Raw genomic sequence first — 24648 nt, forward strand, 5'->3', positions numbered from 1 at the left:
CGCGATAAGCTCACATAGAGCTGGAAGTCATGCATGAAAATCCCCCTGCTCAGCAAAGTCATTGATCCCAGCCAGGCCACCACGGGTCCTGTAGTACAGATCAATGGAGACGCGTCGGTTTACAGGGAGCCGAATTTACAGCATGCCTTCCCCTTGGCCCCACTCACCATACAGCCAAGTCGTGTTCCCAAAGCCAGCGATATGCCTTTACACACCCTAAAGCCGCTAGATAACCCTTCGCTGCATAAAATATGCAACTTTTCGTCTTTTTCGTCACCCTTTGAATTATATCAAACATATTTTCATATCCAAGTCCACTTTAACTGTTAATATATATATATTTAGGTCATTACCAGCAGTCTGACAGCCTGGGCCTACTTCTTATGCTACTCACACAGCGCAACGACAATAAAGATGAATCTGACCGAATGGCTTTGTCTCAGTGCAAGAGAGGCACGCTGGGGCCTCAGGGTAGGAGACATGTAGGGGCCCCCATAACAACAAGAGGCGTGAACCTTCTGACATTGGGTGCATGTTTTGCCGCTGGCGGTGTAGCAATGGGCTACTGGAAAGCAAACGTTTACCGACAAACTAGGGTACATACACAGGGTTTTTTTACATGTTGAGCTACCGGCGTTCCTTTCAGCTTTTGATGGTTCTGTAAATTTCCTCGAGTGAGCAGGGCACTTCATTGTGGTTGACATTGTATCCATTTCACCCAAAAACTTAATTAATGCTTTGTTAGAAGTAGGATAGACAAACACATCCAACTATTGTTAACTCTCAGTGTGTGACGACAATATCGCCACTCCGTATCCACCAAGCATGGCAGTGTGATAATTTGATCCCATTCCGAGAGAATAACTATTCAGGAAATGGTGCACATTCTCTGCCTAAAGGCAGTGTGTTATCGTGTCGTTGTGCATTTAGCAAAAAAAATACATTTATATCATGATTCACATATGAATATTTCAGACGGGTTAGTGGTTCCGGTTAGCGGTTAGGGTTTGGCCACGCTGGGGTGAGGCCCATTAGTTTGACGTGTAACTAACAGGCCTTGTTCTCGATACAGCTTGTCCCCAGCTAGGCTGGGTTAAAGGTGTGGATGTCATGAGTTGGATTATTTAAGGGACTGCTACAGCCAGGAGTTCAGGACGGGTCAAGACAGCATGCCTTTCCAACCGTGTGACAGGGATACTCAGCCAGTAAGAAAACAATATAGTTTAATCATCATTGATTTCACTTAAAGGGAATTAGAGTGATTAGAAAAAATATATATAATCACAAATATATATTTTTTTAAAATACATTTTTCATTTCAGGTACATGGGGATACTCCTATCCCTACATTATACACGTTATAAATCTATCCATATTATTTACCTCAATACTAAGTAGACCAAATGTAGGAAGCCTACATGAAATCTTGAACGGAAGCAAGTTAAGCTTTAGCTGCCATCTGCAAATTAAACAAAATAAAATATTCTGACGTATGATCATTATTTTCCATAAATGCCTACCACACAATATCAAACCCGACCCGATACGATGTCTATGTCTCCCTCTTTCACCATCATCTGGATAAATGGAGACACGTTCTAGCATCCATGAACCCATCCGGTCGTTTCGTTAGTGGTGGTTCCCAACCAAGGGGTTTTTTTTTTAGACCCATTGCGGGTCCACAGATAGGGTCAAGGGAGACTGATGACGTATACGCCATAGATATTTGGAAGAAACACTGTAGCTATTACACATATTGAGAAAAATATAGCTTTTTTAAAAGGCTTAAAAGGTCTCCTAAAGGTCCTGTATCGATGGAACAGACTGTACCCTGGTGTGAACTACTGCTAATCATCACTTTGTGCGAACATCGATATTAAAACAATGTGTGCGAATGTACGTGTGTGTGTGCATGTGTGTGTGTGTGTGTGTGTGTGTGTGTGTGTGTGTGTGTGTGTGTGTGTGTGTGTGTGTTTATGGTCTGGTTGGAAACCAAACGGCCACTGCCATGGCCAAACAGAACCCTTCCCCACATCCCAAGCTACAGGTCTTTCAAACTCCTGGAGGTCGCGGCTAGCACAGCGAGAAGCGGCGGGAGTTGATGTTCATCTTGGTGACCCCGATGAGCCTCAGCGGGGCGGAGAGCCCCAGGCCCGGCGTGACCGGACACTCGCACAGTAGGTCGGACAGCTCGTCGCGCTCCTCCATGCCGAAGGTGGCGTCGTTCAGCATGCGGCGGTGCAGGTGGCACGTCTGCTCGATCTTCAGCTTGTGGATGTCAGCGCGGAGACGCATGAGCTGTCTGGCCAGCTGCTGGTCCTGCACGCGCATGTCGGCCTGTCGTTTTTTTTAAAGAAACAGTGCAACCAAATGCCAAGAGATGATGAATGGATGCGATGCGGACAGGCACGAATATAGCCATGATCACAATGGTATTTCCAGGGATTTAAGTTGTAAACTTTTCTGTATTCACGTTCATGGGTGTCTTTGGTAATGCATATTGTCCTGACAAATAGTCTAGTGCGGTGTGATAAAAAGGTGTCGTGTGAAATATTATAGACAAGCCTTTGGTAAGTCTAAACAATAGTAGTTTGAGTCGGTGAACCGTATTAGGTTTCTGCGGCCCAGCGTTTAAGTACATGAACCAAGAGTGAATGAGCAATCTAAAAGTACAACTTATACATGCATGAAGAACTCTGATTCAACTCGGGTTAGGGCTAACCCTAACCCTAACCCTCCTAATCACTTCCACTCACTCTAAATGACTTATCCTGTATAAGTCATTTAGAGTGAGTGGAAGTGATTCCAGAACCTCACGAAATGATGTGCTTTGCTAAACTCTATTAAGTTTCTCCCTGGGATTACACTGTAAACATAACCTCATTGAAATACTCTCCCCCCTCAACTGCAAAAGGTGAATATACTTTAAACAATGCCTTTGTTGATACAACAGGGTAATAAATGGGGGGAAATGAGGCCCTACGTGTTCCTTTTACAACTCTCTGTTTAATTAACCGCCCACTGGATTGAACATTAAACCTAGCAGCTCACCAGTTCTTTCCGGAGCCAAGTGAGAGCCTCGTCCATGTTTCCGAAGCCCCTCAATAACCCCGATGGAAACCGGATCCCCCCGTCGTCACTGGGCATCACCCCAGCAGTAGCAGCGGCGGTGGTCTCCTCCTCCCCCAACTCCTCCTCCATGGGGCCCTTTAAGGGACGGGATGCCTTGTCTCCACGCTGGGTCCCTGGCCGGTCCGCAGGTGGAGCCAGGGGGCCCGTGGAGCCGAAGCTGGGGGACTCCACGTGGGCCTGCCACTCCAGGTAGGAGGGCCTGCGCGTCTGCAGGTGGAGCTTCTCCGTTAGGGCCTTCAGGGACAGGAGGTGGTCGTCCTCACTGCTCGCGCTGGGTCCGGCGTCCTTCTCTTTCTCCTCCTCCTGCTCCTCCTCCTCCTCCGTTCCCTGAGGATCGCTGGTGGTGCACAGCGTTGTCATGTGAGCTGTGGACGCTTCCATCGCTGTTCTGCCTCATAAACACACCGTACCTGAAAGAAAACGTAAAACCATTACTGTCCAAACCATGTGGAAAGATGAAGGGGATTCTAGATATGAACTTGGGTGTTAAAACTTCATTCACGAGTTTGTGGCGGTTAGTATGTGCGTCTGCCAGCAGATGGGTCCTCGATTTGATCCCCACTGTCCAAATCGGCAGACTAACCTATAGGCATCCTAAGAGCAAGATCCCCTCACTCCTACCTGCTCTTAGATCGCTAGTGCTAATGTAGCTAGCGTGCTTTCGATACAAGTCTCTGCTGAGCGATCACAATAGCACATGCATTAATCTGTTAATAGGAGAAAGCACATGGGACAGAGACACACCCAACACAAACTTTTTTTTGGGGAAGGAGACGTTTCCATGGCAACCAACCTGGCCACTGTGGATGACTCAGTGTTTTCATCTTGGTTTCCCAAGACGAAAAGCCCAGTTCCAGTCTGTGACTGTGGCAGCAGATTGACAGAGAGGAGGAGTGTTAACTTGATACTCGATCCCTGCTACTGTGTGAGGAGCCCAAAGATCACTGGCCGGGCTGGCGGTGGTACGGTTGGAAGAGCGCAGCACCAAATGGGCTGAAGGACTAAGCATTTTTAGCACTTAAACTGAAACATGACTACATTGTCCAGATGATGGTCAACTCGGGCTCGGAAAACTTGACATGGACACAAGAGCAATATCGAACCAAGGGTGTAATTTGTGGGTTGACAGATACCCCATATAGTTATTTCTCACTGCAGGCTGCTGAGGGGAGTTAAGTTACACTGACACGTTCTTACGACTCAAAGGACAATTGTTTTTAAGTGTTAAACGAAAGATGCAGAACAAAATTGTGTATGCGGGTGTTGTGTTCTTAACTCATAATCTCCCCTGTTACACTAAAATAAATAGATGATATGTATTATGATGGCTACTTCTATTCCCATTACTGTAGTTGCTGTATTACATTGGCGTTACTTCAAATCCAGAGACAGAAAAAGAACAACCAAGATGAACAAAAAACAAAAGGTCTGCCTTTCTCGCAAAAAATCAACCAAACAAATAATGAGCTACGCAAGGAAGGCATTTACAAAGGATAGTCCTAGTCCAAAGTACTGTGCTTTCATTCAACACAAAGTGGGAAGGGAAGAAGGCTCATGCTCCTTTGCACAAAAAGCTTAACCACTCAATAAGCAGTTACCCCCTCCTTTACCCAGTCTATGGTTGTTCCATAATGGACTGCGGAGCGGCCAGCGGTGAAGTCATTGCCCTTGTATCTAATGATAGGCCTGGCTGTTTTTGGCAAGGTGCAGGCAGACGTGCCCCGCTGTGCCAAGTGGCTGGCCCCTCTGAACGCGCTGGGAGTGGAGTCTGTATGGGAAGGAATCGATGCGTCTCCTGAGACGGTGCGCATCGTAATAGCATCACATTATGTGCTCGAGAAAAGAGGAAGCATCCATGCCACATGCATCTTTTGAAGGTTTTCTACAGGACACTGGTGCGGTACAGGATGTATAATATGAGAGGGAAAGAATGACAGAGCTGTTTCCAATATTGTGGGATGGGAATTATAGACAAATCAAGGAATTAAGACCATTCAAAACCAGTAAAGCAGAAGGCTAATTACTTATTTGGTTACACTTTAAGTCCTAGACCACTTAAAGGTCCTATGGACCTTTAATTGGACCTATAAATCCAAAGACTTAAAGGTGGGGTTTGTGCTAATAGGATAATGAGTCAGAGGAAGGGAAACATCAACAACAGTAACCTAGGTTATGTGCGTTTCACATAATTTGCCAAATCCAGGGGCTGATATTAACAGCGGCATAATAGAATCATAAGCTAAGAGGTTTTCAATGGAAAACGGTGGCAGAATCAAAGCAGCAACAATGAGCTACTCCTTCTGTGCTGGCAAGTAGTTTAACAGGCACTTAGTTCATTTCTAACAAGACCAGGCAGTTATTTTCATCTGTTTCCTTCCAAAAGTTACATAGCCTCCTCAATATCACCAGGTGGCTTGGAGAGTGATATGGCATTTACGGAGCTCGGAAAAATAAAAGATCAAATTGCCTCCATGATTTAAACGTCCTTTTTGACATATAAACAACCTAGAACGCCAGCCTTCCGACCATATTATGACTCTGGTTTCATCGCTACTAGCTGCAGATTGTGAAAGCTCAGCAGCTACTTCCAGAGTAGTATGGGTTGCCATACCAATAAAATCCATTTCTCTGTGGTGCTAGGAGTATGAGTTCATCACATCTGGTCTGGCCAAACGGCTTAGAAATGTCTTGGTCTTCTACTGTCTATGCCATGGAGTCAATGTGGACACAACACATATCTCCTCCACTTGAGGGAAATTGTGGCGTGCCTTAAGTGTTTAAGTAAGCCTGTGAAGGGGATATAGACAATGATAGGCTTATCATTCATAATTGGATAAATTAAATAAATATATTGAAATGTAGATCAGACAGCAGACACCTTATTAGAGCCTTAAGTTAACTAATTCCAATGGCTGAATGAGGGTCCTACATTGAGGATTACATGAACAGCGCAGTCAATATTGATTGATTGATTGATTGATTGATTGATCATGCGGGTTCCAGTAAGCCACTTGCACGTTACCGTACGTCATCGATTGACTAAGTTGCGCCTGCTGTTTATTATAAGAACAAATAAACGGAGCAAGTTCATTAGGGCGTAAAATTGTCATGCACATTTTGTGAATGAGTGAGAAGAAGCATACACACAATCCAATCCCATGCCAGAAGTCAGACGTATTGAACAGCGGGGTCTCATTGGAATTTAAATTGCAAAACACGTTCGCGTATTTATAAGGTCAATAACTGTAAGCAGTGAAACGTAAAACCTACATAATAGGTATAGACATATGCGTATATATTAAGTCAGATGGCTGCAATGTTGGTCAAGACACTTGTTTAAGAATAAATAAATAAATACGTGCATCCATACCGGTAGACTCTCTGCGTTTACTTCAACCCTCTGACGGAAACTCTTGCGGAATGACTCTGATCTGTATAACGACGACTACGCACTCTCTCAAGGATCATCATTTATATATCCTCTGGATTCCCGCTACAGCTTCATCTCTGCTCACTTGTTTTTTCTTAACGGAGGGACCGAAGGAGGGGCAGTGAAAGGTGGCGTCAGGGTTTAGTTGCTTGGATACCTCCCAGGAATCTCCCGTGGTAGTTCATAGATCCAAGGGTCCGAACGTACAGAAGGCGGTACCTCTCTCCATCACCATCCAATCACTGCTCAGATGATTGGTTGGGAGCGGAGACTGGCGCCGCCTGCTGTACGTTCGGATCCTTGTAACTAAACTAATGCTTTCCCTGTCACACGTCCCTCATCCAAAGACAGAAATTGCAGCAATTGCACCAGGGACTGAATGATACGTTGGGAATTGGACTTCGTTTATTGACATAACATAACTATTTGACATAAAAATACAATACATTTATACACATTGTATAAAAACGGAAATAACAAACCTAATCCATAAATAATAAATAATTTCCCCAAAATCCTATTCCTAATATAAAAGTTAAAAAATATACACTAAGTATTAACTATTTTAAATATTTTGAATCGTCACTGGCACTTAAAGGTAGTATTCATGAGCATTCCTTGTTTACTCTTTTGAAGTTAAGTGGTACAAGTCGTTTTTTGACAATAATTTTATATCAAATTGTACATTCTGGCACCGAATTCAATTTTCCGTCATTCATCTAATAGGGTAGATTGCCTCAAAATTCAAGGCTTCACAAGCATGATTGTACCAGCTCCAATGTCAATTGTACTATTTAATACATATAATAGAGCTTACAAATTATCAAGTACGATAACAAAACTGTAGTTCAGAAAGTATATATAAACAATAACGACATCCATACAAACAAAATAACAAAAAAAACAAAAACAAACACCATACATGAAATGATGAATCGTGTCAGAAGAATGTATAATTTCATTCATATCACAGACTTATAGCGTCAAACATACTATAAGGGTTGACGATGTATGTACATATATTTATTATACATTAGCACATCAAATTTGGACAATGTATAAAATTATACATTTGTATAATTTGCATTTGCATAATGGATTCATTCCATTTACAATACTTTAACCTGAGTACACAACCATTCACTGCCTGCTCTTTATTCTGAACCCATCCGATAATCCCAGAATAACGAACCGCCTGTAGCTAAACAGTGCTTGAGCAAAATTTTAATGGAACTATGATGTCACTTCCTGCATCCAGATTCTGAACAATGGTACAGACACACACATGCACAATAATTCCTCATACAAAAATTGCCTCTCAAAAGACTTTATAATTAAAAAGGTATAATCCCCTTTTCCTGTGAGCCAATCACAGAGTGAGTTCCTCGATGTCGTCGTCGAATGAAGCGATGGCTCGGACCGCGGGCCGGCTCTCCGCCACGTGCAGCGTGCCCTGGAAGGCGCCCGGCGCCGCTGCCTCGGGGCCGAACAGCTTCCCCCGCCGCGGGCGCACCTCGCTAGCGAGCGCCGCCATCCTATTGGATGAGCTAGAGATCTGGGCGGGGGGCGTGGCCAGCGTTCCAAACAGCTGCTCCATCAGACTGACGGAGTTCCGGCCCTCGCCGCTCCCCGCGCTCCTCTCCCTCTCCTCGTCTCCCTCTCTGGGCGGAGGCGGGGGTGAAGGGAAGCCGCCGGAGGTGGAGCCGCGGGCGGGGGGGCGTCCGATGGTGGGGGCGTAGCAGCCGAAGGTCAGGTCGTCCGGGTCCGACAGCTGGGGCCGCGGCAGCCCTCTGCGCCCTGCACCCGCCACCCCCTCGCCACCCTTCCTCCCCCCGTCCCCGCCCCCCAGAGTGGTGTGCGTCGCGCCCGCCGACCCCTCCAGTGCTGTGAAGCTGAAGATGGCTGCAGGGTTGAGGCTGTGGGGTGGGGGTGGCCCCGAGGCAGCGTCGTGGTGGTGGTGGTGGTGGTGGTGTTGGGTTGGGACAGGGCGTGGGTCTCGGTCGGAGAACACAGGGTCCGGGGTTGAGGGCTCCTTCTGCAGGTCGATTTCCCTCAGCTTGGCCAGCAGATGGTCCTTCCTGCGTCGCTCCTCCTCTGCTTCCTCCTGGTTCCACCTGCTGCCCGTCACCAGCTCCTCCTGCTCCTTCTCCACCACCGCCTCCTCCTTCTCCACCTCCTCCCAGAGCGGGCCCCTCCGCTGCCTCTTGTCGTCCAGCTTGTGGTTGAGGGTGGCCGGCTCCCTCTTCTCCTCTTTCTCCCGTCCTGTTGAAGGAGCAGGTTCTGATCAGGAAAAATATGTGTATTCTTTAGAGAGCTGGAAAAAATAGGCCCATGAGTGCAAGGGCATGGACCTGTGGCGCCCCCATGTGGTGAGATGGGAGTATTAACGCGAAAATGGTTTTACCCTCTTGTGATCTTTTTGGCTTCAGCTCTGGTCCATTCGAAAACAATTTCTGCGGCCGTTTCTCCTCCTTCTCCCTCCCTCTGCCCTTTGCCATCTCTCTCTCCTGATGGTCTTCAGCCCTCCTCTCCCGGCTTCCCTCCTGCCCCCTGCGGTCGTTGTGGAGCTCCTGTACGGGGGGAGGGAAGAAGAGGTAGGTGAGAGAGTAGGTGGTGTGGGGGGGGGGGGGGATCTCCATATTGTAGCATTTGGATGTCAAGAGTTGTAAAGGTAAAAGGTTTGAATCTTTTTCCTTCTACCTTGAACGACAGGTTATCGGGCGTGCGGTTGGCGTACTCGTTGCCGTCGGCGATGGCCGCAGGGGGAGGCGTGGGGAATCCGAGGCTTGGGGGCCTGTCTTCTGTCTGCACTGCCTTGGTGACGCTGGGTGCTGTCAGGGCGGTGTGTGGGGGGGGGTGGGGGGTGGGGGGGGGGGGGGGTGGGGGGGGGATGTCGTCATTCAGAGGGGAACGAGTTTCACAAATCAGACTTTCGAATTTCACTTTCTTTTGCTTTATATTTGTTTGGCGACAAATCATGTTGCAGGGATCTGTACGGTCATAGTTGGTGATCGGACACTTGGCACTCGTAATCCGTAAAAAGTGTCTGCAAAGGATTCAAATCAATGTAGACTGGCCAATGAAGAAATACACATATTAAAATCATCAAGAGTTTATGTTCAGTAGAATATACATCTAGGTGCAACTCTGCCCCTTGCAGTCCTGGTTTCCGGCCCAGTTCTCTGTGCAGTCTCCCCTCAGTTCTAGGACTGTTGGATCCGAGATTAAGTAAATATACCCAATACATGTGTAACATACAACACAAATACGCGCAAAAACCGACACAGATACTGGAGCCGTACCTCTGCTCTTGGCTCCGAGGTCTGTGTCTTTTCGAGCAGAGGGCTTCATCACGCGGTTGGCGTAGATGTTCATCGTGTCCAGCTCCCTCTCCTTCTCCTGAACACAGAGACACAACAGTACATCAGTGTCCTCTGAGCATGCTGCCAGGCTTGATCCATGTTCAGTATTGTTCAAGTGTGCTGGGATTCTCTTTTACAAGAGGTACTGTTCCTCCGGTGTGTGTGTGTGTGTGTGTGTGTGTGTGTGTGTGTGTGTGTGTGTGTGTGTGTGTGTGTGTGTGTGTGTGTGTGTGTGTGTGTGTGTGTGTGTACCTTTAGTTTAGCGCTCAGCCTCACCAGGTCCTCCTGCAGCGTCCTTATTTCCTCCTGAACGCCGACGACCTTTTTCCTCTCGGCGGCCAGCTGCCGTTGGTAACTGCTGTTGCTCAGCTCCAAGCCGCGTTCCAGCTCCTGCAAGGTCACACATAAGTCAAGACCTGTGGACCCTGGGCATGAAGCGATCTCCTCGAACGCAGTGGTTACATCCAGCGTGCCTGCCTCACGACTTCAACTGCCCAGCTGTTTACGATGGTGGCCACGTATTGTTAGTTATATATTTTGAGTAATCGGATTGGCTGAGTTTTGTTTTATTTCTAGCAATCTGATTGGTCGGAAAAACTAAACATTTTCTAGCGAGCTGATCTGATAAATGTAGAAACGTCATAGATCTGGACCACCTTGATCCTGCGCTGGGCCTCCTGACCCAGGCTCTTCTCCTGCTCCAGCTGGCGGCTGAGCTCCTCGCGGGGCCCCAGCTCCTGCTTCTCCGCCAGCCTCCGGAGCCGCGCCTCCGCCGCCTGGCTCCTCTGCAGGCGCTCCTCGGCGTCCTTCAGCTGGCGCTCCGACGCCCGCTCCCGCTCCTGCGCGCGTCGCAGCCGCTCGCGCAGCGACGTGGTCTCGTTGCTGTGGCGCGTCAACAGCTGCGAGATCTCGCTCTCCGTGTCGTCGTAGCGATGCAGCGCCTTCTCCTGGCGCACCTGGAGCTGAGGGGATACAGGTGGGGTGGGGACGGTTGTAACGAGGTCCTGACGTTATGGACGGACCCCCCCGCTGTGAATTCATCCATCTTATCCTCTGGAGAAGAAGGCCTCAAATTTGCAAAACTATCTCGACCCATTTCGAAATTCTATCAGAAAGTGACATGAACAAAAACACACAAAAACATAAACGTGCACAACGCCTTGTGCACGTTTACGCTGCTGCCACACGGCGTGGTTGACGTGTGGTCGCGGGGACCAGCGTTAGCGTTACCTGCCGCAGCACGCGGTTCTCCTTCTGCAACTCGTCCATGCGTAGCTGCAGCTCGGTGAGCGCGTTGCGCAGCTCGTTGATCTTCAGCAGCCGCGCCGACAGCATGCGCTTGGTGACCAGGTCTAGGTCCTTGGGGGCCGTGGGCTCCTTGCTCTGCAGGGAGCGCCCTCCGCCGCCGCCGCCGCCTCGGTGCAGCGGTCGGGACAGAGAAGGGGGGCCTCCGTGACGCTGGGGGCGTGCCACTCCCCGACGGACCCCTCCTCCTCCTGGAAAGGAGTAGGGGGTGGTGACGGGGAAATTATTTGAATGCGAATCCTTTGCAGTGGACTTATTTTGTGAAAGATTTTCATCCAAACCAAGTGACTAAAAGTACATTTCAGACTTGGCATTTTTTTTAAGTTCCAGTATCTTCCAGCTGGGAGTTGAATGGCTTAGCCGCAAAACTATTCTGCACCCATTTTAAATTTTATAGAAAGTATTCCGAAAGTATTCCTCGGCATGCAAGTAATAACCTTTTCTGCATTTACATGAACTTTATTTGTATTTGAAAGGAGCAACGCCGCCATCTAATGGGAGGGTACAGCAACTACAACAACACACTTCCCCCACCTGTCTTGCGGAAAGGACTGGCCTGCAGAGCCCCATTGGTCCGAGGCCCTCGCGGCGAGGTGCGCGATGGCGTGCGCGACCGCGAGTACGGCGAGAGCGAGCGCCCTGAAGAGCGAGACTCGTAGTCGTCTGAATATAACGAACTACCGGCGCTGCCCCGCCTCTCTCCGTCCGAGGCCACGTCCCGGTCGGGATCAGGCTCCCAGATCCGGGTCTTGGACCTGTCCTGGCTGTGGTCCCGGACGCTGGAGCCGCGCTTGGGAGTGGGCCCCGTGGACGCTGGGGAATCTTTTCCTTTGCTCCGGATGGACAGACAGCCAGCGTCGGAGTTCCGGTTGTCGTCATGGTCACCGCTGTTGGTTTCCAACTCCATAGGGTCACTTGTCATGAGCTCACTGTGTTGAGGGGAGGCCAAAGGAAGAAGTGTTTCCAAAGTCATTAGGAATTAGTCATTTGTTTCCTCAGTGTCAGTGTCAAAAACTAAATCTAGCCCAAGAACCAGTTAAGTAGCCCTTACAATAATCACATTTTTAACAATCAAATTGAAAGAAAAAATATAAGGCCTTACAACAAAAAAAAACAACACAATTGTCATGTTGATTATCTCCTACTTATCAATTCAGCAACCAGGCCAATAAGCCACAACACATTCACAATGGTGAATATTGTAAATAAGACAGCGTGAGGGGTCACACCCCGGTCACTAAACAACACTGCTCCTTTAGCAGTGTTGTTTAGTGACATAAGTGGCAACCTCCCACAATTATGTTGTCTTGCTGACAAAGGAAACGTATCCGCTACAATGGAACAACAAAACAGTAGCCTGTAGGAATATGTATCTATGTAATTATCTTTCAAATAAGAAGGCTGTTGTGAGCTGTCTAGTCTTTTTTGTTTTTCAAGAGATAGTTAACCCTATTAACTGTTTTGGTCACGTAATCAACCACGGACAAAGGAAAAGCACTTGATATCATGGTGTCCATGACAACAGGGGTAAACACAGACACCACCTCCTATTATGGTGGGTCAGATACAAGTGCATATATGCAAACTGGATTTTGATTGTACAGCCAGATCACCCTCCATAATAGTTTGAAAAATACTAGTTAATCAAAGAATACATACTTCTGCCTCACACACACACAAACAAAATGTATCGGCCATGTGAAACAAGAGAGATGCTAAAGAAAGCAAGTTACTGACACCCGGCCTCCTAACCTTACATGCTGAATCTGCAAACAACAATAAACACATTGTACATCTCTTCGACAATGTGAACACATGCAATGAGCAATCATTTCAGGAGAAATGGACGAACTATGAAATAATAGCTTCATCGGATTGTGTAGTTATTTCTTAACTTACAGTCAAACAGCCCCTATCCTCTTAGAATTCATCATCTTCATCCTCATATTTTAGTCGTGCCAACTATTGAGCTCATAACGTCCAAACGTATGCACGACGACCAATGTCTGGTAACAAAAGAAAGACAAAGAAAATAGGCAAATTCGTAAGACGTCAGCATCTGGCGGCTACTGTCCTTATCTACGCGTTGGGGTCTTGTCCTGTAGTGACTGCAGGAGACTGAAGTGGAACATTTAGTAATATCGGTCATGTACATCCAAGTCAAGTGTGTCTGAGTTCAGCCAAATACACACTCTGGGAATAAAGCCTAGGACACCACGTATTCAATGATACGTATATAGCACAGATGGCGAGCGATAGCAACCATAGCGGAGTTATCTTGGTGGTAATTTAATCTACCAGTTACAAAACAAGGCGTGTGGCTACTTAGCCAACTAGCTGAGATTAAGGCTAGCTAGTTCACTGACATGCTAGCAGTGCAACAGGCGGTCACTGTTGGACTCGTGTTGAAGTTATCATGTTGTGGAGCTAGTGTGTCTCTATGCCATCCGCTCGTACAAAACGTGTTTCCTCGGCTTTCCAGTAGCGATATATATTGTTGAACTAAATACCTGCTTTATCATTGGGGTCTTGAGTTGAATTAGCCGAGATAGCTAAATGGCTAATCTCGCTCGGTATACACCTTAAATCGTGCCAGTAAATAACCAAAACACCACCCAAAACAACCAATTAGACAGAAACTACTATATTGCCGCAAAAAAAACATCAAACCACCGGAATTTACCTCGTAATTTGGAGAAATAAGGGTTAGATTGGTGTTTGTTCGCTCCAAATCATCTGCTCGTGACAGTCCCATCGCCGACGCTGCACCATGGCAACCATGGAATTGACTAAAGGAGGAGCAGTAACTCTTCCGCCCAGGGGTGGCACTGTGGTGCACTTTAATTAAGTTTAAATGTAAATACACTATACATTTCGTTATAGTAGTACTACGGCTGTTAAAACGATTTCCACGACTAATGGTAAGATGAAAACGAGAATTTATCGACGAGGATTCGATGCTTCTCAGTGAAAAACATTTCCCAATCACGCATACGCTGGCTCAATCACAGGTGCAGTTAACTGATACAGCCGGTCCCTCGCTGTTTGTGTGATGGTACAGTCGCGTCTAGAGATCGTGACGATAGAAGCCAGCTGGGGGAGTGTGAGAGCTCGGAAACGCACCGAGCGTTATTATGGCAAACTGTGCGCTTGGAGACGCGCGCTTTTTGCCCATCTACCCAGTGTCTGGGACGGTTCGAGTCTTGAGCAAAGTCGTCTTTTACTTTATATCTCTTTTTTAAGGATAAGTACTGTGAAAGGTCGAAACAGTACCGTATTGGCTATTTATCATCGTTTTGCGCTCGGATAGTTCATCGAAGATTAAAATGGTCATCAAGGTCTACGTTGCCTCCTCGACCGGATCTGTAGTGGTGAGTCGTGTGGCATGATTTAGGCCAGTTCCATTTGATACGTTTAGCCTATAAATCATTCGTTTCTTAGTTTATTTTTTTAAGATGGGTTTGTCAGCACAGAGCATAACAGGAGCTCCCAGCTATGAATGCCTAACGTGCTGCTCAGCAATCAGTGGAACAAACGTTTTCTTGCCTACTAAATTTGAACATTCACACATTTTCTATATTCAAGACGAACGCAACCCGCATTGGTGTATATTTACTGCTATACTGACTGGATCGTATATAAGCCTACATATGCAGCCTACATATTTAATATAGGCTCTATTTGTGTTGGGTTGTTTAATTAAGTTCAGGAGTCCCGATTTGCCAAATGATTTCCATTTATCGCCTCTCTCGTTCAACCTATTTGGTTATTCTGCCCTCCACATTTCCTACTTTGGTTATTCTGACCTCCACCTGGATTGTCTTTCTTTCCCTTTTCAACCTGTGGGTTGCTATTCTAGCAGATATACAATAACAATAGTACACACGCGCGCACATGCACGCGCACACAAGGATCATCACTTGTCTCTTTATTTATTCATTAAATTAAATACATTAAAAGCATTTCTGACCAATTCTTAAAGACTTGGATAAAGACTTGACGTTGTGAACATGTGAAAAATGGGATGACATGAACCCAGAAAACAATGGTCTGAGCAGATGCCAACATTGACGACAAATCCAGTTTATTTTTTATCTTAACCTGCTGTTGGAATAATGACAATCATTGACAAACACTAAAAGAAAGACAGGCTTGTACGCCTTTCAGTTTGGCCTATTTGGGTCAGTTGTTGTGGCTGATGTGAATTTCATTCTCTCTAAATTCCTTTGAATTGTAATGGAACAAAAGAGCGAGGAGGTGATATATTAAACTCATACATGTCATCCATTATTGTGCCTCGGCATGTGATGCAGCAGGGGCTAAAACGAGATCAACTAATTAAGAAAGAGATGGAGATATTGTGGATAGTTGCGGCATTCATACATCCGAACACGACATGGAAAGCACACACTAAATAACATAGACGGGAGGTAACAAATGGAGTGTGAAAGAGAAACGAAGGAAGAGGTGGATGAAGGGAGGCATCATATAAGGGACAGCAATGGAAGGACAGCAGGGAAGATAAAGACGCTAGAAAAAAAGTTTAAAATAACAGATTTGTCTTCGGCTGGTAATGATCTGGTTGGTGAATAAATCCACAAAGGAGACCCTTGTCAGTAATGTCTCCTTTTATCTAGTCTGATTTTAATAAGTGGATTTATTTCTGAGTATGAAAGTTTACTGTGAAGGTAATCTAGGTTTCGGCTGTAATATCTAAAGTATAATCTCCCACGATTTGCATTATTTCTCTGTTAGCAAAAGCATGTATTGCCAAAAAAACAGTTCATCCTCGACAAAATAAAACAACTAACTCGGTTTTACAAGACAAAGACAGTAAGTATCCCTGCTGGTCTCCTAATTAAGGCATTTTTTTATCAGGCTGTATATGAACTATGAACAAAGAATATTCAGAGACAATGGAAGCCTGACACAGTTTCCAAGAGTCTTATTTGGGTGTTTGGTGTCTGTAAATTACTATCCAGTACAGACAATAGCTGAATTGTAATCACACACACACGCACGCACGCACGCACACGCACGCACGCACACACACACACACACACACACACACACTTGAGTATTTTTATCTACAGTTGTTCACAATCACCTCTCTATCAGACCACATTAATCCAGCCGACATCCAATTTTTCCTTTTCTTTCCTTATTACTCTTCCCAACCTCTTCCCGTTCTCATCCCTCCCAGGTGAAGAAGCACCAGCAGGACGTGGTCAGTTTCCTGGAAGCAAATCGCCTGAGCTTCCAGGAAGTAGACATCACCATGGGGGAGGAGGAGAGGCTGTGGATGTGCCGCAACATCCCCCAGGACAAGCACCCAGAGGTGGGCAAGCCACTGACGCCGCAGATCTTCAATGGAGATCGCTACTGTGGGGTAAGGCTAGTCCAGGTTTTTTTTTGGGGTGAGATTTCCCAGCCCAAAAGTTCTTGGTCCAAGCCCAAAAAGGTCAGACGGCAGTCGGAGGACAGTGCTCGTCATTTTGAGTTTGAGTTGGCTCACATGCACCGCCCAGCGCGATCCCTGTTTCCATGTTTGTACACGGTCGTAATCCAGATCTAGTGCCATAATCCAGTCGAGTGATGTCGCAGATAATCTCATCTGGCAGCTTGCGCTCTCTCTCTATCTCTCTATCTCTCTCCCTTTCCCCCTCTCCCTTCCTCCCTCGCTCCCTCCCTCTCTCTCTCTCTCTCTCTCTCTCTCCCTCTCTCTCTCTCTCTCTCTCTCTCTCTCTCTAGTGTAGTGTTTCTCTCACTCTCTCTCCATCTCTCTCTCTCTCTCTCTCTCTCTCTCTCTCTCTCTCTCTCTCTCTAGTGTAGTGTTTCTCTCTCTCTCTCTCTCTCTCTCTCATCAAAGCTAACCCTATATCACTCCCAGGGGACTGCTGGAAGAGCAGCCATACACAGAATGTCAACAACATTTACAGCACAGCTGAGAAGGGAGAGTCTATTGGGAACAGCTAACCAAGCCATCCCCTTCAACAGTGATGTCACAGGTGCGAGTGGTTTAGCACTGGCTGTCTGTAGTAGAGAGATACAAGGCTGGGGACATGGCTCTCGGGAGCCAATTGAAACGCAGGTGAATTAGCGACAGGTGTCAATCACAAATCAAATGTCTTCTTTTCAGGGCAAGAGACCACACTAAGAGAATAGTGTTAAAGGAGAACCAAACAACGACTGTAGATGTGTTTTTAATGACTCCCTCTGTAGGTTATGCTGGGTCCACACTACAGGATTGTTAGAAAGATTTTGTGCACGATTTACCCCTTCTGACAGCAAAAGCCTCTATTCTCTTGATGACACCACTGGGAGAAGGGTCTAAAGTGAACAAGGGAGCCGGTGGCACTGCCCCCAGAATAAAGGTGGGGTCAGAGGGTTTTGTCCCCATCCAAACCAGCCACAGCTCCGCAAGGTTGTTTGTAGGCAGATGTTACATAATACAGTGCATCTCCATTTCCTGTGTTCCCCCAACAGGACTATCAGGACTTCTTCCAGTCCAAGGAGAACAACGGCGTATTTGCCTTCCTGGGTTGCTCTAGTTCCCAAGCCATAGAGAAAGTAAGGGAAAGCAACCACTGCAATGGAACACACACACACACACACACACACACACACACACACACACACACACACACACACACACACACACACACACAAACACACGGATCAACACTTACATGCATGCATGCACACACACAGACACACACAAAGACAGACAAACATTCATGCAGAAACATACAGGCACAGATAGCCGCTTCGCTCACTGACATAAATGGTTCAGACACAACCACCCCCCCCGCCCCCCCTCCCCCTGCCTCTCATATCTCTGAGGACACTACTAGAACAGCAACAACAGCCTCAACATGAACTCCAGTTTGCTGACATTCTAAACCATTAGCAAACACTGGCTGAGTGGAGGACTGGTTGCAGCTCAGTCAAGCTCTGTGTCGCTCTGCGTTGATGGAATAAGGTCCATTGTCTTACATTGCAAAAAACAAATGATGTGATTTGTTTAGTTTTACATACATTCTTTAAAGATTTACAATTTAGAATAACATTATTCCATTTTAAACCGTGGTAAGTATTTTTATTTATCTAATGGTCGATGGCACCAATCCAAATATACAAATATTAAAACCAAAATGTATAACTTAGTGTCACGTATGTTTGTCCGAGGGACATAACCCTTCCAAAGATGGCGTTCAGAGTGTTTCTTTCGGGAATCTAGCATTATTGAGGCCACGCTTATGAGGCAAGGGTTCGGTAATTGATTGTCATTGGATTTCCCCCTCTGTCACATGATATTGTTCTTACATTTGATTGGATGATCCAATTTGAGATATGATTAAGCACAGAACAACAGGATGTCTGTTTTTCCACTCTTGCAGAAACTGTTTATCTGCTGAAATGCCTTCCCTGTTTGTTTTTAATAGTGCTTCTAAGAATTATTTGCATTATTATTATTATTTTTATTTTTTTATTTTTTATGTGTCCATATTGGTCCATGTTGGTATGGTGGTCTTAATATAGGACTGTAACTACCATTTGGTATACATCTATGCCTCTTAACCTTGTCTCATTCTTCCATCCGTTTGTGTTTGTCATATCGGATTTTATTATTTATCTTGTTGTTTCCCATGCCAAGCACATTGCACTGAACAGTGTTCCACAAAGAGAAGCTCTATATCAATCACGTTTGATTGAATGACGAAATGTGAAACAATCAAACAATTTTGACTCATTGATTGATGATCTCGCAGGAGACCTAGAGTGCGCTGCCACTACAGCAGCAGTGCGTGCCTCTCTGCTGTCGGGGAAGAAGAGGAGGTAGCCAAGGGTTGCCACCGCTCCCTGTCCCACATCACATCCTCCTCCCAGATCAACTCTACTGCGAGGGCCAATCGCTTTGTGAGAACATCGGCTGTTGGCCAAGTGACACACACACACATTTGCCCGGATAGACAGCCCCCCCCCCCCCCCCCCCCCCCTATTGTACATGTGGTCAACCGTTTTGCACTCATGTTTGGTTTGTTAGTTGTTTTGCTTAACAACACCAACTGGCATGCAACATTGGTGTGTAAGATAGAATATCGTTATAAAGCTATTTGTTAAGCTTTAATGTTGTGCAATGGCCTTGAGATCAAGGGCATGATTGCTTTCTGTGTGGGTCGTGCGTGTGTGTGCATGTGTGTGTGCATGTGGACAGTGAGTAAGTCCTTGGAAAAAGCTCTGTGTTGTTGTCAACATTCAATATGTGGTTCATGAGGTTACGACGTTGTGTGCGTAGCATCGACAGAGGAGATGACTGTCGATGCAATTAAAAATCAAAGCTTGTTATTTTCAACAAAGTTGGCGGGAACAATGCTATACAGCTGTCAGTCAAAATGATTTTAATTCATTAAGATATTATAGAGAGTAAATCAACTAATGAATCAAACTTACAATGTTTCTTAATTGACCTCTGTAAAACGCACACTGTGCAATTTCAGTTCTTTTTTAAACCAGTGTGTTCACACCATTGGTGTGTTCCCGTTTGTCTCTCAACCCCTTGCGCTCCTATGCCCTTTCTACTCGTTCCCACCCTTAGGTTCTGCCTGCCTATTAAATTATCACGGGTAGATGGTCAGATGAGTGCTTAGGTTTACACAAAGGCCTGCACATGCTCAGTGTTGTGAGCCCCATCTTGTGATGGCACTGCCAAAATGGCCAACCATGGCACTCCCATTTAGTTTATTCCTATTAATTGAATATGTAATTTTGTATAATAACTAATGGCTCATTTATATTAAGTATCCAGTCAGTGCTGGGTAGTATTATGTAAATTAAAAATGTGAAGCTCAATTCTCAAAGCTCTCAAAGTGGTTAGATGTCTGATTGTGGTTGTCTGTTTGAATAAAACTTTGCCTTGAATCATTTATGTGTCCTTAGTAGTATCTCATTGCAATATTGATGGATTTGTTAACGGAATGATGCTCCTGTCTCCTCTACATTGTCCTAATATAAGTACTATTGGTTTAACTGCTCAGGACAGTCTGACAAAGGATACATAAGTAAGAAGAAGGTAAATTAGGAAATATAAATCATGGTATGTTTTTCACTGTCATTAACCTTAGTGTTGAGACTGTGAGACTACTTGAGGCTCTGCATAGTCTCCCCCCTTATCCCCCACCACCCCTCCTCCCTTACTCTCCTAAAAACAAACCGCTTATGCACTTTGTATGTTGTATGTCCTGACACTTAAAAATATTACTCATGTAGCATCTTATCCTAGTTATCTTAGTTGTATACAGGGAATGGGTTAATCTAAGAATTGCAAGTGCTTGGCAATTCTTTGAACATCCTTACTGTACAGACAGCGATATAATGTTGTTTCTCTTTCTTCTGAAAAATGTACTCATTGTTAGTCACTTTAGAGATAAAAGCATCTGCTAAATGCCCTAAATGTAAATCTACTTTAGGAACTAGTAAGGATCATTAAGCATAATCCCATGTCATAATTACACCAAAAAAGATGATCCATTTTGAGTGGTTAAATTAACCAGTAGCAACATTTTGTCTTTCAGACTTTTCATATAACCTTATTTATCACAGGGTTTCATCACAGTTACAGGCCTACTGTTAACACTGTACAAATATTAATCCCACTTGTTTATTTCATTTAAAAAATATTTAATTGACGTTTTTCTAGAATGATCCTAGAATGATAGAACTTAATTGATATTCACCAGAGCTAGAGAGATGCTTATATATATACAGTGTTGGGAAAGTTCACTTTCTTCGTGAACTAGTTCAAAGTTCAGTTCACAAATCTTAAAATGAACTAGTTCAGTTAAACGTTCATAATTCAAAATTTTGAACTAAGTTCACAGTTCCAAAAAATGAACTAGTTCATAGTTCTTTTTTTCAATATTGTGGCGACCACCGGTGTGGGCGCCATGTTCCGGAGCCGCAGGGATTCTGGGAATTGGGGTTGTCAGTTGACAAAAGGGGTTTTGTTAATTTATTCTGTTAGGTTAAGTGGGGTTAACGGGTTGTGGGTCTTTATTGGTTGTGTGTTAATTGTGTGTTGTTCCATTATTGTGTGATCGGGACCATTAGTGAGAGTGTTGTGTGTGTGTGTTGGTCAGGTGTCCCGTGTTTCTGTAATGGTCGTGGTCGTTAATAAAGGCAGTCCGTAGTCGTGCGGTGTATGGGGCACGGAACTGCATAATTGTTCAACCTGGGCTCCCGTCTCGTCCTTCCCGTGCTGCTCGCCACATTGGTGTCAGAAGTGGGATTGGCCTGCGCACGTGGATTAAGGATTGGGATTGACGGTCGAGCCCATGGAAGCCCCAACCGACGCCGACGCACCCTGCGTTGTGGGAGCGCAGCGGCCCACGGACGGAGAAATGGCAGCGGTCAACCGCCCCCTGGTGGCAAGGACGGCGGTGGAGCTGCCGAAGTTCTCCGGGGCAACGCAGCTTGAGCCGTACCTTGCTCAGTTCCGGCTTGTTGAGTGGCACAACGGCTGGGGTGCCGGGGAGGCGGTCGTCCACCTGGCGCTGGAGGGGACGGCGGTGCAGGCGCTCCTGGACCTGGCCCCAGAGGACCAACGGGACCTCCGGGCCTTGATCCGGGCGTTGGAGAGGCGTTTCGGGCAGCGGGCGGCCGTGAACGACAGCCGGGAGCTGTTAACCAGCCGCCGCCGCCGGGAGGGGGAACTACGCAGTTGGTTGGGGGCCTACGCAGCGGATGTACTGCAGTACGCCCAGCGGGGCTACCCCGCCTTCCCTGCTGCGGCTAGGGAGGAACTAGCCCTTCAATCGTTCCTCCAAGGACTTGTCCCGCCGCGGCTGGGACGGCACGTCCGCCTCACCGGGCCTCCGAACGTCGAGGTGGCTCTTGAGGTGGCGGAACGGGCGGAGCGGGAGTTTTGCGAGCAACCCAGCCTGCAGCCGTCCACGGAGGATGATTGCCAGGACCAGTGTGGTCCGGCCAAGTACTGCTGCCGTCGCTGTGGTGCCCGGGAGGACGCGGCTGGGACAGCCCTCTCCCGTGGCACAATGCCAGTGGCATTCCAGTCCGGGCAGGACAAGGACCGGGTCCGGAAACCCAGGCCACCGGACCTCGAGCCGGAGCAGTGTTGGTGGGTCAAGGATTGCGGGCGGACTGGACAGCGTCCAGTCCATCCCAGCCGCCGGCGTGGCCGTCGGAGGGCCAGGCGTCGGAGGGCGGCGGAGGATGGGGTGAACGGACGGCGCTCCAGCGCCGCCCTACGGCAGGAACTGGTGGGGGCCCCGATGGCGGTGGTCCCCGACCACACCCCCAGGACTTCTAGGGACTGTTGGAGACGGGCGTCCCATGTGTTGGGTGTTGGGGTCGACGGGACGTCTGACCCCTAAGGTGGGGGCTGTGTGGCGACCACGGGTGTGGGCGCCATGTTCCGGAGCCGCAGGGATTCTGGGAATTGGGGTTGTCAGTTGACAAAAGGGGTTTTGTTAATTTATTCTGTTAGGTTAAGTGGGGTTAACGGGTTGTGGGTCTTTATTGGTTGTGTGTTAATTGTGTGTTGTTCCATTGTTGTGTGATCGGGACCATTAGTGAGAGTGTTGTGTGTGTGTGTGTGTGTGTTGGTCAGGTGTCCCGTGTTTCTGTAATGGTCGTGGTCGTTAATAAAGGCAGTCCGTAGTCGTGCGGTGTATGGGGCACGGAACTGCATAATTGTTCAACCTGGGCTCCCGTCTCGTCCTTCCCGTGCTGCTCGCCACAATATGTTGCTGTGAGCTTTTCGTTTTTTTCTGGTATTTTGAACATTGAGCCCCCTTTGTGGTTTGTCTAGGATGATATAGAGTGGTTGAATCAAGTATCGTAGCGAAATACGGTTTCTATCGTGTTTTATTGCACATTTAGCGCATTTTGTAAATCCCATTGATTTCTGTTGGAAGACTCATTACTCGTTGGCCGGAAACGGAAAGGGGGGAGTGTTCACGTTTGGTTGTAGTCTTTTCGCTCGGTTCTAGCCCTACTGATGAGACGGAGAACCGAGCGAAAAGACTACAACCAAACGTGAACAGCCCCCCTTTCCGTTTCCGGCCAACAAGCAATGAGTCTGAGATATTCTAGTCCGCTGAGCTATGAGCCAGAGAGAGCTAACGTTATGGATTGTACATATTTATAATTCGATTCGACACGGCGATCTGCGCGCGCATCCGCCGTGTTGATAGAGAAATAACCCCCCCATTGAACGAAGTTAAACCGAGTGAGCGTGCCGTTCACTGACACCAGAATGAACGAGTTCACAGTAACGTTCATCAGGCAGTAATACAGTACGTTCAGTTCACGTTCGCCCAAAATATGAACGAGTTCATGAACTTTCGTTCAGTGAACGCGTTCAGGCACAACACTGTATATATAGATACATTATTGATAATGCTAACCCTTGGTTTTAAGATAACGGTATTTACAAAAATACTTGGACTTTTCTGAAATGGATACGTAGGTTTGTATTTGGCATTTAATGTGCCTATGCACTTTTCAGCATGAAAGCTTTTCTTTCTCTGAAGGATTATTTCACGTCTGCATGAGATCGGCATTGCTATTTCTTAGTTTCTACAAACCATGGACAGTGTTGTGCCTGAACGCGACTGAACGTACAAAATGCGCTAAATGTGCAATAAAACACGATAGAAACCGTATTTCGCTACGATACTTGATTCAACCACTCTATATCATCCTAGACAAACCACAAAGGGGGCTCAATGTTCAAAATACCAGAAAAAACGAAAAGCTCACAGCAACATACTGAAAAAAAGAACTATGAACTAGTTCATTTTTTGGAACTGTGAACTTAGTTCAAAATTTTGAATTATGAACGTTTAACTGAACTAGTTCATTTTAAGATTTGTGAACTGAACTTTGAACTAGTTCACGAAGAAAGTGAACTTTCCCAACACTGACCATGGATATGTTGAATCTCAACATTACTGAAACAAAAATGTGTTGAGTATTTGTTGTTCTTAGTGCTGCTTTTGATGCACTTTGAGGACATAGTTGATCTACACGTATCTAGCAACGTTGACGTGAAAGTATTTTTGGTTCGCCTGCTGTGACTTCTTGGTTTAATGTTGCATTCAAGACAACCCGGAACGTGGTAAAAACAACCTTCCACTTGTCCTCAACTTCAAACTGAGAAAAGTATTATCCTTTTAAATACTTTTCAGCGAATTAGAAGATGCCTTTATCCAAAGCGACAAAGAGTGAATACCGATGCCAACGTTTTCTTTTCCCAAACTGTAAATATTGCCTTCAATTTACAAAATACAACCTTAATGATTGATCCAAAAGTCACCAGGCCATTTTTGTAATTTCATCTATGTCACCTGTACAGGGATGTTCATTTAGTCTTTTTTTCGTATCCAGACTGTCCAG

At 46.3% G+C, this 24648-nt stretch overlaps 3 protein-coding genes across 3 annotated transcripts; 1 reads left to right on the plus strand and 2 right to left on the minus strand.

Moving 5' to 3' along the window:
• Positions 1–1378: 1378 nt before the first annotated feature.
• fam167ab (family with sequence similarity 167 member Ab) lies at positions 1379–6696 on the minus strand. The gene is made up of 3 exons (XM_079753552.1): positions 6503–6696; positions 3052–3542; positions 1379–2337 (listed from the first exon to the last, which is right to left on the minus strand). Exons 2-3 carry the CDS (start codon positions 3511–3513, stop codon positions 2074–2076), a joined length of 726 nt encoding a protein of 241 aa, XP_079609678.1. The 5' UTR covers positions 3514–3542; positions 6503–6696; the 3' UTR covers positions 1379–2073.
• Positions 6697–7136: 440 nt separating this feature from the next.
• Positions 7137–13999, minus strand: lca5 (lebercilin LCA5). The gene is made up of 10 exons (XM_079754244.1): positions 13913–13999; positions 13129–13235; positions 11764–12158; positions 11155–11420; positions 10581–10886; positions 10177–10314; positions 9865–9961; positions 9263–9393; positions 8967–9132; positions 7137–8824 (listed from the first exon to the last, which is right to left on the minus strand). Exons 3-10 carry the CDS (start codon positions 12149–12151, stop codon positions 7932–7934), a joined length of 2385 nt encoding a protein of 794 aa, XP_079610370.1. The 5' UTR covers positions 12152–12158; positions 13129–13235; positions 13913–13999; the 3' UTR covers positions 7137–7931.
• Positions 14000–14555: 556 nt separating this feature from the next.
• sh3bgrl2 (SH3 domain binding glutamate-rich protein like 2) lies at positions 14556–18131 on the plus strand (the record flags this gene model as incomplete). The annotated part of the gene is made up of 4 exons (XM_079753089.1): positions 14556–14600; positions 16433–16618; positions 17716–17799; positions 18084–18131. The coding sequence occupies 4 exons, from the start codon at positions 14556–14558 to the stop codon at positions 18129–18131; spliced, it is 363 nt and encodes a 120-aa protein (XP_079609215.1).
• Between the last annotated feature and the right edge of the window lie 6517 nt (positions 18132–24648).

Source organism: Pollachius pollachius, assembly GCF_949987615.1.
Source record: "Pollachius pollachius genome assembly, chromosome: 16".
NCBI classification, from domain to species: domain Eukaryota; kingdom Metazoa; phylum Chordata; class Actinopteri; order Gadiformes; family Gadidae; genus Pollachius; species Pollachius pollachius.